General features: G+C 52.4%; 1 protein-coding gene across 1 annotated transcript; it reads right to left on the bottom strand.

Moving 5' to 3' along the window:
- Positions 1–628: 628 nt before the first annotated feature.
- On the bottom strand, positions 629–11,857 carry SPARC (secreted protein acidic and cysteine rich). Its single transcript, XM_030503612.1, has 10 exons — positions 10,930–11,857; positions 4,899–4,968; positions 4,657–4,707; positions 4,407–4,491; positions 3,900–4,021; positions 3,540–3,660; positions 3,241–3,374; positions 2,936–3,084; positions 2,128–2,276; positions 629–1,940 (listed from the first exon to the last, which is right to left on the bottom strand). The coding sequence occupies exons 2-10, from the start codon at positions 4,953–4,955 to the stop codon at positions 1,912–1,914; spliced, it is 897 nt and encodes a 298-aa protein (XP_030359472.1). The 5' UTR covers positions 4,956–4,968; positions 10,930–11,857; the 3' UTR covers positions 629–1,911.
- Between the last annotated feature and the right edge of the window lie 3,468 nt (positions 11,858–15,325).

Genomic DNA, 15,325 nt, shown 5'->3' on the forward strand with positions numbered 1-15,325 from the left:
CACTGGGAAGCAGTGTGGCTGGGTGGAATGAGCACTGGCGTTTAAGGCAGGGAGGGAAAAACCTTTGCTTGGCCCCTCTGGGCATCAGCTTTCCCACTGGGTTCAAACAGCTTGGCACAGCACCGGCATGGTGACCATCCCCAATGGGACCTGCTCAGGGATCTGCAGGCAGGAGCAACCCTGAGCAGGATCTGACCTGCAGGTGCCTGTACCATGGCACATCCCACCGGGGGCTGTTAGCAGAGGAACTCACAGCTTTACCAGAGCTCTTGCTATGTGGATATTTTTAGCCATGCAAATGGTGGTGTTTGTTTTTCTACTGTTGTGCCTTTTCACCTTTCCCAGGGATTTTATTGCTCATGAAAGCAAACGCCTTAGAGCTGTGTGTGTGTCTCTGCTGGCTGCTGCAGTGACCCTGTCTGCCTCCATCTGCCCATGTGTTACCCATCCGATATACCCCAAAGAGCCCATTTACAGTGAGGTGACTAGCTGTGACTGGCAGGAGCACCTCTGTTTACCTTGACCAGACTCTTCCCTGGGGCTGGGATACTTGTATTAAACTTGAACACATGCATGAGGTTGGTGATGCACGTGCAATCCCCCTTGTCAGGATGGGACGAAACAGAGGAACATTGCAAGCTCATTTATTGTCAGTGTTTCAAATCAGTATTTTTTATTACAGAGGCTCATCAGGTTGCTCACACTGTGGCAGGAATTTAATAATATAAGGCACAGGGAACATTCAGAGGTAAAAAAGGAGTTCTCAGCCTGCGAGACGTAACCATCCCTTCGCTCCTGTCAGGACACTCTCTATAAAGCAAAATCCAAATACCTTAATACCTTCTCACTTTCCTCCCACCCATCCCTTAAACCCCAAAATCTACAACAGAAAAAATATATCACAGCCTTTCCCTCGAGCACGTGGCAAGCACACCTCTCTCTATGCAGAAATGTCCCTTCCAAGACTGACACAGCTTCCCTGGGATAGCAGGGCTGGAATTTAAGCACAACCAAGGCAGAGGAGGGAAGTGATCGGGGGCACTGTGATTTGGGGAGAGCCAAGAGCTTTATCTCAGTGACAGCAGAATCACAACAGCAAGGTCAGCCCCACACACCCAGAGGAACAGGCAGCTATACCCGCTTGCCCTTTGCAGCACAGAAAACACAACAGCAGTACGGTCACCGAGTAATGGTAAAGCACATAGCACTTTCAAACCTTTATTTGTGGAGGGGATTTTACAGGATGGGATGCATTTCATCTTATTGGTTTTAATTTTTGTGCGCTTTCCTGTCCATTTGGTTGATTAGCCCTTCTTTTTGTGCCCAATGATTGTTCAATTCAAGCCCTGGGAATGGGAGGAAAAAAGGGGGAAAACAAAATCCTACCAATCTGTATCTTTCTCATCCCTCTCCATCCCCCCTACCACGAGCTGCGTGACCACAGTGTCACCCACAGCCACTCTCCTCGAAAAGCCCAATCCTTCTACATCCTCTGCTCTGCCTTCCCTTGCTGGTGGTCGATATCGGGTGGTGAATCAGCTGAGAGGTCTTTGTGTCTATGCAGATGTGTCAAAGAATGTGCTGTTAGTAAGATGTTAAGAGAAGTCGATCTGAGAGCGGAGACAGGATATTTAGGACAGGAACAGGGTCAGTCAATGGTAAAGACACGTTGGAGAGAGAAAGAGCTGGTGGAAGCTTGTGGAAACAGCCGAGTGAGTAATCTAGTGGTAATAGATTAGGCTATGAACGAGGACTGTTATTTCTCTTAGCACCATTACTACATATGTTTAGGTCTATATTAGCACCTTGTTCCCAGGGAAAAACAAAACAAAACAAAAGCGGTTTAAAAACCAAAGGAAGTGGGAAGGTTAAAATAAGACAAAGTTGGCAGCAGAGAAGGAAGCTGGGGGTTTAGATCACAAGATCTTTGTCAATGTCCTCTGTGGAAGGAAAAGAGAGAGACAAGGTTAGGAGGTGGATACTGACAAGGTCCCACTGCTCCTGCAATCCCTGTTCTCCACTGTTTTTCCCTCCCCAGGACCGGCTGTAATGCGTTGCTTTATGTGGGCTTTGGGGGTGCTTTTCCATGTCCTTTCCACCCCCATTCCTTCCTGGCTCAGTACTTACGCTCCTTGATGCCGAAGCAGCTGGCCCACTCCTCCAGGGCGATGTACTTGTCGTTGTCCAGGTCGCAAGCCTCAAAGAAGCGGGTGGTGCAGTGCTCCATGGGGATGAGGGGGGCACGGAGCGGGGCCAGCTCAGTGTGAGACAGGTACCTGCAAGGTGACCGCATGGTCAGTGCATTGCCTGCCAGCACCAGCCATGGGAAGGGAGATGCTTTGCTGTGTGAGGGGGCCAGCACAGGGCAAGATGCTGGCACCAGCTCTCTGTTTTGACTTCTGTCCCAGTGCCCTCCCAGTATCTGCCACTGGGTGTCATGAAGGTCAAGGACTGGTGTCTGCTTTTGAACCTGCTGTGTTAGTCACAAAATAGGCAGCAGCTGAGGGTCCCCCCTCACCTCTACCCCCTGGGTCTGTGTGTGTGATCACGCTCATGCCCATCTCCAGCTCCCAGCTAAGCCAGCAGCTGCTATTTCAGCTGCTGAAGTTATCCCAGGGCCTTCGGACTAAGATATTTTAGGGAACTATCATACGACACTAAATCTGAGAAGGCAGAAACTCCACACCCAAGGGAGATGGGAACAGCTGGGGCTGGGAGAGGCCTCTCTTTCTGCAGAAATGAAGGCAAAACTGCCTCTACCCGAGCCTGGTTTGCCCCAACCCCTGCCCGATGTGTGCAGGGGTTGTCCCTTTGCCTGTGCCTCTGCAACCATCCACTCGTGTCACATTTCCAGCCTGCCTTGACACCTTCTGCCACCGAATCACCCTGGTCCTTGGGCAGGAAAGGGTCCCCATCCTGCTCTGCTGACACTCACCCATCGATGGGGTGCTGGTCCAGCTGCCCGAACTGCCAGTGCACGGGGAAGATGTACATGTTGTAGTTCTTCTCAAAGTCACGGGCCAGCAGCTCCACGGTGTGGTCACCAGCCTCCAGGCGCTTCTCGTTCTCATGGATCTTCTTCACCTGTCGTAGGAGAGGCCGGGGACACCTTGTCAGCAAGAGAATGGGGCACAAGGGCAGCCCTGGGAGGTGCCTGCAGCTCATTCTGATGGGCTCCCAGATGTGCTGGGTTCCATTGGTGAGATGAGCTCCCAGGACCCCCCCACCTCAGTCCCTCACCTTGAGCTTCTGCTTCTCGGTCAGCAGGTTGTTGTCCTCATCGCGCTCGTACAGGGTGATCAGCACGTTCTTGAGCCAGTCCCGCATGCGCAGGGGGAACTCGGTCAGCTCTGTGTCCAGGCAGGCGGGGATGACTGGAAACCATACGTGGTGGTCAATGCACTGTCTGGACATGGAGTCCCGGAGCCCTCCCACTTCATCCCTAAGCCTGCCTGGATCTTTGCTCTCCCTCAGCCCACGGACAAGAGGGCTGTGCTCAGGTTAGGGGTCCCCTTGTCTAAGGGAATGACTCCACTTACATTTGCAAGGCCCAATGTAGTCCAGGTGCAGCTTGTGTCCCTTCTTGGTTCCCTCCAAGGTGCACTTGGTGGCAAAGAAATGGCAGGAGGAGTCGTAGGTCTTGTTGTCAGTGCCGCAAACCTGCACAGGATGGGGAGATGCTGCGTGAGAGGCAGCGAAGCCCAGTCTTGCTGGGGAGTCAGCAGAGAGCATCCAAATGAGATGTTTAACTTGCTTTTTGGGGTGAACAATGGCTCTTGGTCACCACTGGCTGAGGCCAAATGGGGACCTACCACCCTGACTTGTCTCCCCCCATCTTTGGCAATGTGTTATGTGGTGTCTCTCCCTGTTCTGGTCCATCAAGCAGCTTTTGCCCTCACCTTCTCGAAGACGCCGGCAGTGGCTGGGCAGCTGGAGGGGTCCTGGCACACACACATGGGCGAGTTGTTGTCGTCCACCTCGCACACCTTGCCATGCTTGCAGTGGTGGTTCTGGCAGGGATCTGGGAGAGGGCAGGGAGCGAAGTCAGAGCCCGCCCCATCCTCACCTCCCATGAGCTGCCCAGGGTATCTCAGCACAGAGGGAAGACAGAGACTTCACCAGGGACAGCCCTGAGCATCTCTTCTTGCACTGGGAAGATGCGAGGGTTTACAGAAGCCCATGTTAGCCCTAAGGGCTCCCTTCTATAGCAACACAATGCAATGGCAATGTTGCAAAAAGGAGCTTACAGAGAATACCTCTCTTACTTTTAAGTATGCGTCTATGTTGGCATTGTCCTTGTGCTTCACCTTTCCCAAAGAAGTCTCTCACTGTTAGGGGTGGCTAAAGGTCCCCCAGGGAAGGGACAATGTCTTTGCCTGCTGGAGGACAGAGGAAGAGCAACTTACTCTCTGCGACAATCTCCTCTACATCCTCTGTGGGTTCCTCGAACTCTCCCACCTCCACCTGGACAGGGTTAGCCCCCACGGGCTCCTGCAAAAGAGATCAGTGTTTCTGCTGGGGGTGCACAAAGAGCTCAGTACCAGATCCTGGGGGGCAGAGCAGCCCCATTGTTGCCCCTGCTCCTCCATGCTTTGGAGATTCTCTTCCCAGAGCAGTGGGTGGGATGGGATGAGGAGGAGAAGCAGAGTCACCTACCTCTGTGGTGGGATCTTCAATGACCTCTGTCTCATCGGGCAAAGCCTCCTGCTGTAGGGAAAAGGGACCATGAGCTGGGGTCTGTGGGGAGGGTGGTCCCAAGGGGGATGACCCACTGGGTTTCCTCTTCCACTACTCCCCCCCATCCCTCAGGGTTTTATTCCTTACAGAAGAAAATCCCCATCAGATACATCACATTGACAGCCCTGACAGCAAGAGGTTCCATTGTGTCCTGTACTTACCGGAGCTGCCAGGGCTTTGCCTGCCAGGCAGAGAAGGAAAAAGATCCAGGCCCTCATCTTTCAGCAGACCCTGAATAAAGGAGAGGAAAAGGAGGGATGAGGAAGGAGGCCACTATGTGCCGCTGGGCTCCAGGCCGAGCTCATGGTTGGCAGTCAGGCACTTAGAAAAGGGTGTTCTCTTGTTTCCTGCCTCATCTGCTTCATATTACAGAGCCACATGCCGGCTTTTCTAGCCAAAACCTTAAGCTAAATCATGTTTCCAACACAAATTCTTTTGATTTTGCAAAATGGGACCGCAGGGGTTTAAATTTCTGTTGCTTTCCTGGATGCCTTTAGAAAATAAGCAGTCAAAATGACAGTTCCCTTTTTCAGGGAAATTGGAAAAGAACCAATTTTTTTTGAGAAACCCTCAATTTTTAATGTTAAAAGGCCCTGATATGAGCCCCAGGTACAAGCAATGAAACTCTACCATTTTATTTGTCAATCAGATGAAAAATGAAAGTGGGGGAAGAAAAGAGCAGAGAGACAGTGAGATGGGGCATTTGAGAATTCATTCCTTTAGAAAACCCTTTCCACATGGACACAGACATATCTACGGGTCATCAGGGACCAGTCTCCCCTCCCCAGCACCCCTAAATGTTGGGGTCCTTACTATAGTTTTTCCCTTTCCTACTCAGAACTGAGGGTCCCCCAGCTGGGTTCGAGGGATCTGGGATGCTTTGGGGTTCTGTCCTGCTGGGAGATGCCCCATCCCTGGCAGTGTTCAAGGCCAGGCTGGACACAGGGGCTTGGAGCAACCTGCTCTAGTGGAAGATGTCCCTGCCTGTGGCAGGGGGTTGGAACTGGATGAGCTTTAAGGTCCTTTCAACCCAAACCAGTCTGTGATTTGAGCTCCAGGAGGGTGATCCCTTTGCGCCCTCCTAATCTGGGCTGTTGCAGGGACTATATAGGATGAGAGATCCAGGCAGCCCAGCTAATGCTGGCTGCAATGCGAGCCAGAAGGAGAGTGCAGCTGGTGAAATCACCCTGTCCTTGTCACCCCCCCAGTTCCTGTTTGGCAGGATTGAGCCCCTCTGTGTGAGGGCAGAGAGGAGCTCAGATGGCAGCTTAATATGCCAGTGGCATCCTGCTCCTGACAGCGAGGGCTGCCCTCTCCCTTCCGCCCGCCGGGAGAGCCAAACACCCCTGGTTTGTCTCCTGACAGCGAGGGGACTTGTCCCTGTGCCAAGGCTTCCGCTGCCCCCCTTCCGCTTGCCCTCCTCCTCTCCACCTGGCCAGGCTGGATGTGGTTCTGGGCAACCTGGTCTAGTTGAAGATGTGCCTGCTCACTGCAGGGGGGTTGGACTGGATGAGCTTTGATGGTCCCTTCCAACTCAAATTGTTCTATGATCCTATGATAAGGTGTCGTCTCTCCCAGTGAGCATGGATGGATATCTGATTTGTCAGTGCATCCTTTCCCATCCTCCCTGTGCACAGCAGCTCTCTGGGTATAAAACCACGCCAACACTGTGCTGCCAGGGCACCAGCCAGGCTGAGCTTTGCTTCCTAATTTAGCAAGATTTGGCCACACAGAGGCTGAAATCTCCTTCCAATCTCAGCGCCTCACCCAGCCTCGGCAGGGTGCCCATGCAAAGTGGGTGTCAGGGCATGGAGGGCAGTTTCCCAAGGGATGATGGGGGGCTGGAAGCGGTGGGGATGGCTGCTGCAGTGGGATGGAGGATCTGTGGGGAGAGGGACTGCAGCTGAGCAGCTCCCTCCTCTCCCACTTGGTACATGCTGTCCCTTCCCCGCGCCTTTATTTACTCTGGAGGCTGCTGAGAGCTCTCCCAGCATTTGCCAGGAGAGATCACTGGTTCTTCACTTCTGGAAGGGTGGTTTGTGGTGGGGAGGTGGAAAAGTACCAGTGAATCTGTCCATCTCCTCCTTTGCTGCCATCCCCTGGCTTGTAAAGGCTCCTCTTGGGCTTCTCCCAAGGGGCTTGTTTGCTTTGGAAGATGCTCTGAGGTTCAGTGATGCTTGTTGGGCAGAAACATGGCAGTGCCCAGCCTTCAGGAGATGTACATGTGGAAGATGGCTTTAAGAACCCAACTCCAAACCAAGGCCATCCCAGCTCATTTCCTCAGGCCCCCCCAAATCCTTGAATTTCAAAGTCTGGGCATGCAGTAAGCTGGGGTCAGGGCATTACATGCTTGCTGGGAGCCAGCAGTCAGTCTGAGCTGCCAGTGTTGTGTTTGGAGGAAGAAAGAGCATGAAAGAGTCTGAGCAAACAAGCTCTGCAGAGCTGTCTCGCACCAGAGATGGGAAAACAAGTTTGTTTGAAAAACAACATCCTTTTGGAGGCAGAGCCTGTGCACAGAGCACATTGCAGTGTCTGTGAGCCCCTGGCTGCTTTGCAAAGGCATGGTCATTCCTGAATGTCTGGTGGCCAAAGTCCTGAAATAACAGCTCAGGAGCCCTGGGCACAGAGCTGTGCCGTCAGAAGAACCTGGCCCATGGTGCCAATCTGTGTATAGGCCTACTGTGGTCCTGCTGTCCAAGAGGATGCTCTCTGGAGCTGGCAGCTGGGCCATACCATGAGCTCAGCATCCATCCCCCAGCCAGAGGGGCTTGGGGATATTCCTGTGAGATTTTAGCAAGCAGGGACTTATACCCTTCTGCATTCTAAAAGAATTAACAGTAGTCAGCACTTTATAAGATTCTGGAAACCAGGATGTTGTGGGCACAGAGAGGGATGTTGAATATAAAGTAAGAGAAGCCTCCACGGTCACCATCCCCTCCTCAGGCCTGCCCTCCTAACTGCTGATGTTGGAGAAGAGATCCTGGCACCCATGGGCTGTAGGACCCATGGCCTGCACTGCCTTTCTAATGCTTGACCACACTTGCATCCTAAGTGGGAACTTCAGCTCCTAGTTGCTTTGTAAATGGAGTCCTGTGGCTCCCATAAACCCCTCTCAAAGGTTTACCTTTCTACCATGGCCCAGGCTACCCCTCAGCGCCTGTTGCTCATTGCACTTTGCAGACACGTCCCTAATAAGAGAATCACAGGGTGTAGAAAGGTCTGAGGCTGATCCTCAACACCTGCATAAGTTCAAAGCAGGCTATTCTGGTCAACTCTTTACCACCCTCACCCCAATCCTGTAGCACCATCATAGGTTTCTCCTGTTGGCGAAAACACCCCAGAGTGATGCACGGAGGAGAGTCTGTGCTCCTGGGTTCTGTGGGTCCCTCTTGTCTCCTCCTACCCAGCCTGGGGCCCTTTGTGGGCTGGAGGAGCACAAGGACCAGGGGTGCAGCCTCTGGAGGAGGTTCTGTGGATGATGGAGCGTGGCCCATGTGGCAGTGGCCCTGGCCAGGGTTGCATAAGCCCTTTGGGATGCCACGTTCGCGTGGGGAGGAGTCTCTGCTTGGCCACTTTGACAGCTCCTCCCTGAGGCCACTGGGATAACCCCAGACGCCTCCATGGCTTACCCAGGCGAGGGGCCCAGTTATCACCTCCCAACACCAGCAGTGAGGAGCAGGAGCGGGTAACTGTTGGGAGGAACCCCTCCCCATGTCTCAGCTCCCCACCAGCACCCAGCCTGGCCATGCAGGAGGCAGCCAGCCTGAGCAGCAGGGTGTCCTGCATCCACCTTCCATTTGCTCATTGCTCTTCCAAGGCTCTGCAGGGCCTGACGTGCCCCAGCACTGAATGTAAAGGCAGGACCAGCCCAGAAAAAAGCTTCTGCTACAAACCCCACCGTGGGCCATAGTTTTCAAGGTGCAGATGGGTGACCACATGTGGCTGACACAGGGCGAGGGCTAAAAGTCAACTCCCAGGCTAAAATTCCATTTGAAATCAAAGTTGTTTGTGTGAATCCCAATAATGTTCCCTGCTGAACAGGTCCCTGTGTGTCAGGGTGTGCTGCTGGGGGTGCTGGCTTACCCAGATGTGCTGCAGCTGCATTGGGACCCAGGGGAGCAGGACATGAGCAGAGGACAGAAACCAGCTTGGCTGTTTCTCAGTGCCCTGGCATGCAGCATGCAGGCTTAGAAAGCCAGGCTAAGTTTAGATGGGAGTGAAATTCCCTTTAGCTCATGCACACACTTACACATTCTGAGTAAAACATGGGGGAAAAAATCTATGTACCACATCTGTCCATGCAGAGTCACTAAAGACACATCTACACCACACTGCTGCATTAACCCATTCCCCTTGCAAGGGGTTGAACAGCTCTGTGCTTGTAAATGCTCTAGATCTTACAGGGCTATCGTTATAAGGGCAAGAGCCTGTACGCCACTAAAGTTGTGTGCTGGCTTGATGCTGTCACAGTTTGTCCAGGTTGTAAATTGCATCCATAATGGGAAACTATTAAATTAGTAGCAAGAAAAGAGCATGAATGAGACCTGGGCTGCAAGCAGAGGTGCACTGGTGAGCCCTTTGCACACCTCAGTGGGAAGAACAGGCGATAAAGCATTTTCCTGACCTGCCTGAGGTCTTTCTTTTGCTTGGTCTGGATGCGGGACAGTGCCAAAAGCAGCCGGGATATTTCTGTGTCAGTGCGAGCGGTCCCCCTGGCTCCCGGGGGACACAGCGAGCTGATCTCACACAGCTCCATAGAGCAGAGAGAGAAGAAACTGGTCACGAAATATTCTGCAAAAACGCAAACCCTCTTCAAAGCATTCTCTGGGCTCGCCCAGCGATAGCAGCCCCGACATCCCTCCGACCAGAGGACCCAGAAAGGGTTTCCATGGGAGCCGACATTCCTCTGGGGCTGAGTCATGGAAGAGCAGAGAGTTGTGGAAGGAGGGGCTTGAAAAAAAAAAAGCTCAAAAAGTTTATTTCTCCTCTTCCCCCTCCCGACACCGCCCGCATCCCTGCTCCTGCCTATGTGGCAGACAATAGCTTGGCTTTAGCTGCTGTGCAGGACGCAACAGCCTTTTATGTCCTCTTAAAACTCGCCTGTTCGAGCCTAACAAATGGCTGTGATTTACTTTTGCCCTTTCGGCGTGTTGCAGAGATTTTGGGCTGTTTCAAGTTGGTGGTAACCGAGGGCTCAGATCACTGGCGACCTTCCCGGTGCCCCTGAACGGTGCCTTTTGGTTTGGGTGGGAATTTAGCCCCCATCCTGTGAAGTTTCCTTCTCTGGGCTGGGTGCAACAGAGGAGGGACACAAAGAGCAGAGTTAGCCTGCCACACATGTCACTGGACAGCAAGGACAGCGGCTGCCTTTAAAGGCAACAAGCTCTTAACTCCTTCTGCGTGGACCTAAAATCGTGCCTGACTGAGCCCAAGTTCTTAAAACTGAAAAAGAAACCCCAAGAGAGCTTTGTTTCTCCTTTCCTGCAGCCTTCATCTCTCTAACAGTCGATCAGCTGGAGTTAAACAAACCAAGGCAGCAGGACTTGAAACGGTTTCAAAGCCTGCTTGGAACAAAAAGCTGAGTGTCTTTTTTTGGTTTGTTTTTTTTTTTTAGGAGAAACAAGAGCAGCTGTACTGAAAAAAATAAAAATGCTGAGATGAAGTCGACAGCTCCTTTGTTCTACCTCTCGATACTCCGGTGAGTAAAACTTCACCTGCCAACACACCTCGGGACCGGTCTGTAACTAGATCTGATTTGCTCTGCAGGTCAGTTTGATGTGCACAGGCATTTGTCTTGCACATCTTGCTGAGGAAATACCCCACAGATGAAAATCCAGAGGGGAAAAAAGGGAGAAAAGAGAAAAACTTAGGGCAGGTTAACCCTTTAGGGATGCCATCAGTGTTAAAACTAGTAATCCAGCAGTGAAATACAGTAACAGCCTCAGTTTAGGAGTGGAGATGCTGCAAAGAGGAGAAAGAGAAGGCGGCAGGAGGGGTCTCTAAATGCATCACTCGGAGTGGGGAGCGCCCACCTCCCCATCCCCAGCAATGTGTTGCCGAGCACAGGGTGCACCCCATGGGCTGAGAGAGCACCTCCCAGAGCAGGGACCCCCCATGAGAGGGGCTATATCAGGACCCCTATGGTGGGAGAAAGAGCACAGCAAAGGCCAACGCGGAGCTCTCGGGCCATACCTCACAGTCCGGCAGCAGGGCTGAGGGAACTTCAGGCGCTTGGACGGGCTGGAGGAGTCTGCAGGTTTTAGAAGGAGGCAGGAGGAAGCCAAAGGGTGGGCTGGGTTTCCTGCTGCCTCTCCTCCTCCTCCTCCTCGCTATCTTTTCAAATGGGGCTCTTCCTCTCCCTCTCTCCCCAGTGGGCAGTCCCACCCAGGGCTGAGGCACAGCTTGGGTCCAAGGGGTAGACCAGAGAAATCAAGCGGGGCTGGAGATCAAGGGGGTTTCTTGCAGCCCCCCAGCACAGCCTTCCACATAGAGTCATTGTCACAGCAGCTCCCTGCACTGCTGCAATGAGTTTGTCAGTTCTCTGGCTCTCTTGGATTAAGAACACGGTGGGAGCAGGGAGGAATGCCATCTCTGCTCAGTTTGGGCACCTCCTGGCACCTTAGCCTATTGCAGTTAACATGTTAAATGCTGTCATTTCACAACAGTGTAGTTCTGTCCCAGAGCTGGTGTTTCCCATCCTCAGGGGGTTGCAGAGAAAGGCAGGAGATTTCTTGTTCCTCCATCCTCTCTTTTAGCACTGATGCCATCTGGGGCTGCCTTGCGGGAAGGGAGGGGAAAGAATGATCCAGAGAGTGTGGAGAGTTATGACATGTCTGAAATATGCTCCAAATAGGCAGAGAAATGCTGGGCTGGCAGATGTGACCCTCAGTAGATTGGACTCTCTGCTGTGGCCACTGTCCAGCAGATCTGGACTGACTGAGCAAAACCCACAGTCAAAATTGCTGGTCAGTCGAATCTGACGGTGTCTTTGGACATCACAAAGTGTTCTGACCTTACAGCTCGTAACTCAGCTGGAGTTAGCCAGCCAGAGGCAGCCAGACAGCAAAGCTGTTTGGAGTTGACTTTTCCCATCTGTTCCTCTCTATGCCCAGCGTGAAAACCCAGCTCCTCTCTCCTTGCATCTTACCATGACCAAGAGGATTTAAAGCTCACCTGCTGCCCTGGTAGAACCAGACAGCATGCCTTTATGCACCAGCATGGCCATGGCACTGCTTGCAAAGTAAAACCAGTGGCCAAAAAGAGATGCTTTCAATTTGCTGGGATTTGGGCATCCCTGAAGAGTGTCTCCATGACATACAGGGCTGTCCTGAGCAACACATGGAGTCCAGCTCTTTGCAGCTTGTGATCACCTCTGGCACCAACCCTCACCCATCCAGGCAATGCAAGGTTGCTCTGCAGGGGCTGCCGGAAAGGTGGCGGCTCATGTAGCCTGCAGGACTGAGGACAAGTCATCTGGGCACCAGCAGTGTGATGTGGATGCTGGGTGAAGGATACCCAAGACCATAACAAGATGCAGCATCATCTTTTGTCTCGGCTGCCTGGGATTTGGGTTTATTCCTCGTGATTACACACTCTTTGAGAGGGGCTGAGACACCAACCAGGGTGCTTAACTCTTCCCACCGATGTTGCTGAGGCTTTAGATGTCAACATAGGAACTGGCCTGTGATGACCTGCTGGGCTGTGCTGGCTCCTTGCTCTGTAGGATTCTTGTTGCTTCGTGATCTGTGATTATTTTATCAGGCCACCCCTCATCTGGCCTTGTGGCACTTCTACTGCATGTGAAAGAAACAGATGTTTCTTTCTAAACTAAATATCCACATGGCCAGCAAGAAACAAAACCCAAACAAAACAGAAAGGGAAAGGGGAGGGGAAAGAGAGTGGAGGTGACTGTGAGAACCGTCATCACTTCCCAGTGAGACGGTCGATCTCTGTGATCGGGCAGCTTGGGAGGCTGTTGGCAAAGAGAAGAAAGTCTTCTTCACCCATTACTTGGCTACACACCACTCAAAACCCATCCCTGAGTGCTGGTATGTGGTTATTGATATCGCTCAGAGAGACATCCATAAATACCCAACACGAGCCTCTTGGGTCCATGTGGAGCCTAGTTTTGTGTCTAAGACCCCATAGGTCCTTCTAGCACAGCCAATTACTTGTGAAATCTGGAGCATCTTCTCCCATGACCAGTGTCCATAGCTCCTACATGTAGCTCAGTGTCACTCATAGGTCCAGTCTGGCTCCAGAGGTCACACATCCCCTAAGCCAAAGTTTCATTTGCTTGATTCACACCCCGAGGAGCTGAATGCTCCTGTTGAATGCTCTCTGAGCTGGATTAGTCACGGCTCACATTGAAATTATACAGCTGCTGGTGCTGCTCCGAAGGGAAAAGAAGCCAAAAAGACATCTGGAAAAAATTTTAGGGAGGGGGAAAAAAAAAAAGAAGAGAAAAGAAACCACGTCTTTTCTAACTGACAACGTGGCAATTGCTTAGTGCTCTTCACCATAGCGTGAAGCTAAGCCCTATTCTAAGGGCTTAGATAAATGATAGTGCCAGGAAGATAATTATAACGGGGATTTCTTTATATATGTGGTGGCTTAAACCCTGGTTTTGGGTGAAAGCAAAAAGCAGCCTGCGCAGTGATGCAGCCACATCTGGAAACGGCCCTCGAGCTCACAGTGGCGAGCCCAGGCTGGGTGGGAGTGAGGGGTCTTCAAGGTCCTCCATGCACATGGTGGGGACAGCCAGGACCTGCATGTTGTGTGAGGGCCACAGTGCCAGCCCTGGGTGTGCCTTGTCAGCAGTGGGATGGAGGGGGATTGCACAGGGAAGGAAATGAGTCTGGAGCAACTGGCTGGCTCTTTGATCTCAGCAGCTTTAAGGAGCTCCGGAGCTTGCAGAGGAAGTCCTGAGAAGTCCTCTCCACACTTACAAGGCTTAGTAGGGTCGTCAAAGAGGAGATTTTGGTGTGAGGCTGCCAGGAGGAAAACTGGACCTCACACATGCTTGCAATGTTGTCTTATGCTGTCTGGAGCACTGGATGGGCAGGAGATCGCCTAAGGGCCTCATCAGCCCCAGGAGCTTTCCCATTGCTGCCAGCCTCACAGGTCCAGCTCCAACCACATGCCAGCAGGGTGGTTTGGGCATAACTGATGCACCCCAGGGCTCCCAGCACTCGCTCCCAGGTCAACCATCTACACAAACTCCGATGGAAATGGCAAACAGGAGAAGACCCCTCAAGCCTTGAGTTCAGTTCACAGCAGAGTCAAGGGGTTTGCAGGCTGAGGTTTGAACTGCAGCTAACCCCAGTTCAAAATCCAAGTTTCTTCATCCCATTTTAAGCCAGGTTGGGCAGATCTGGGCTGGAGCAGTTGAGAAAAGCCCAGTGCTCTCCAAGAGGGGAAGAATTCTGCAAAAGAAGGAGAGAAAGGTGAGCAAGCAGCTTGGTGAAAGCAATACAAGTGTGGATTAATAATCCTGCTGTCTCCTATACAATAATCTGTCAGTGTGAGAAGCCTTTCCTCCTCTCAGCTCTGGGAGAGATTCTCTAATGAGTTTTTCTGCAGAGGATATTTCTGCATTAATTGCTGGTGGATGCTGCTGCAAAACAATGAACCCAAAGTGCATATAAATAAACAGGATGCCCCAGAACCACTCTGGGAATATCATTTACTGTCTTCTTTGCTGGGTGTGAGCTCCTCACAGGCACAGGGCAGCTTGGGGAAAGGCAATGGCTGCTGGCGTGGGAGCCCAGCACCCAGCTGAGGAAAAGGCAAGTGAGATGACTAAGCGCAGAGCAGACAGGAATCTGCTTATCCGAGGAATGTCGCAGCTCTCCTGCTATCTGGGAGTGTGTCAGCAGGTCCTGCAGGAGGGTTTCTGGTTTTTTCCATTTCAGAAGCAGATCAGAGGCAGAAAGGCCGTGCTCTCTAGACTCACACTAAGCAGATGCATGGATGCTGAAAGCACCACCTGCACAGGGCACGATGAACCTGAACTGTCCTGGGAACTTGTCCAAGAGTGGCTGTCTTTGTCCTATGTGGGCCAAAGATTTCTCCCCAGTGGGATAGGACTCTCTCCCTGCACTCAGCAATAGGACTTCTGCCTAGATCAGACGGAACAGACTGACACCCAGCCAAGGTCTCTTCCAGTGCCTGGACCGGGACAGCCTGAGCCCCAGTGCCCTGCAGATGGACTGGGGGTGAGCTGGCTCAGTGGGCAATGCAGGCAAACAGGGTGCTGGCCCTGTCAGAAGCAGACGGAGAAGGAGCAGTGCATGTCATTGTGGATTTCCAGTGTACACCACAGGTCTGTGGGGCTGGGGGTGAAATCCAGCTGTGCATGGCTCTGTGGTGAGTCAGGCTGCAGAGCCAGGACACAGAACACACTTGCTATAGGATGACTTGTTCTTTCCATGGTGTGCGTGGGCTCTCACAGCTGTCCTGGTGTCTCTGGTGGAATGCAATTCCCATGCCCATGGGAGAGAGCTTTCCCCCACCTCTTTCAGACTACCCCTGCGATGATCACCTCACTCACATGGAAGCATGTGGGGCTGCAGGCTTGGGAGAAGCC

The sequence above is a fragment of the Strigops habroptila genome, chromosome 12 (assembly GCF_004027225.2).
Source record: "Strigops habroptila isolate Jane chromosome 12, bStrHab1.2.pri, whole genome shotgun sequence".
NCBI classification, from domain to species: Eukaryota; Metazoa; Chordata; class Aves; order Psittaciformes; family Psittacidae; genus Strigops; species Strigops habroptila.

Bases quoted from the DNA above. Each gene is read 5' to 3' on its own strand.
- SPARC (XM_030503612.1), bottom strand. From the start codon at position 4,955: ATGAGGGCCTGGATCTTTTTCCTTCTCTGCCTGGCAGGCAAAGCCCTG. The intron at 4,022-4,406 runs GTAAGTTGCTCT...GCCCTCTCCCAG, and splicing joins AGAGGAGATTGTCGCAGAGA to ATCCCTGCCAGAACCACCAC. The intron at 1,941-2,127 runs GTAAGTACTGAG...TTCCTTCCACAG, and splicing joins CTGCTTCGGCATCAAGGAGC to AGGACATTGACAAAGATCTT.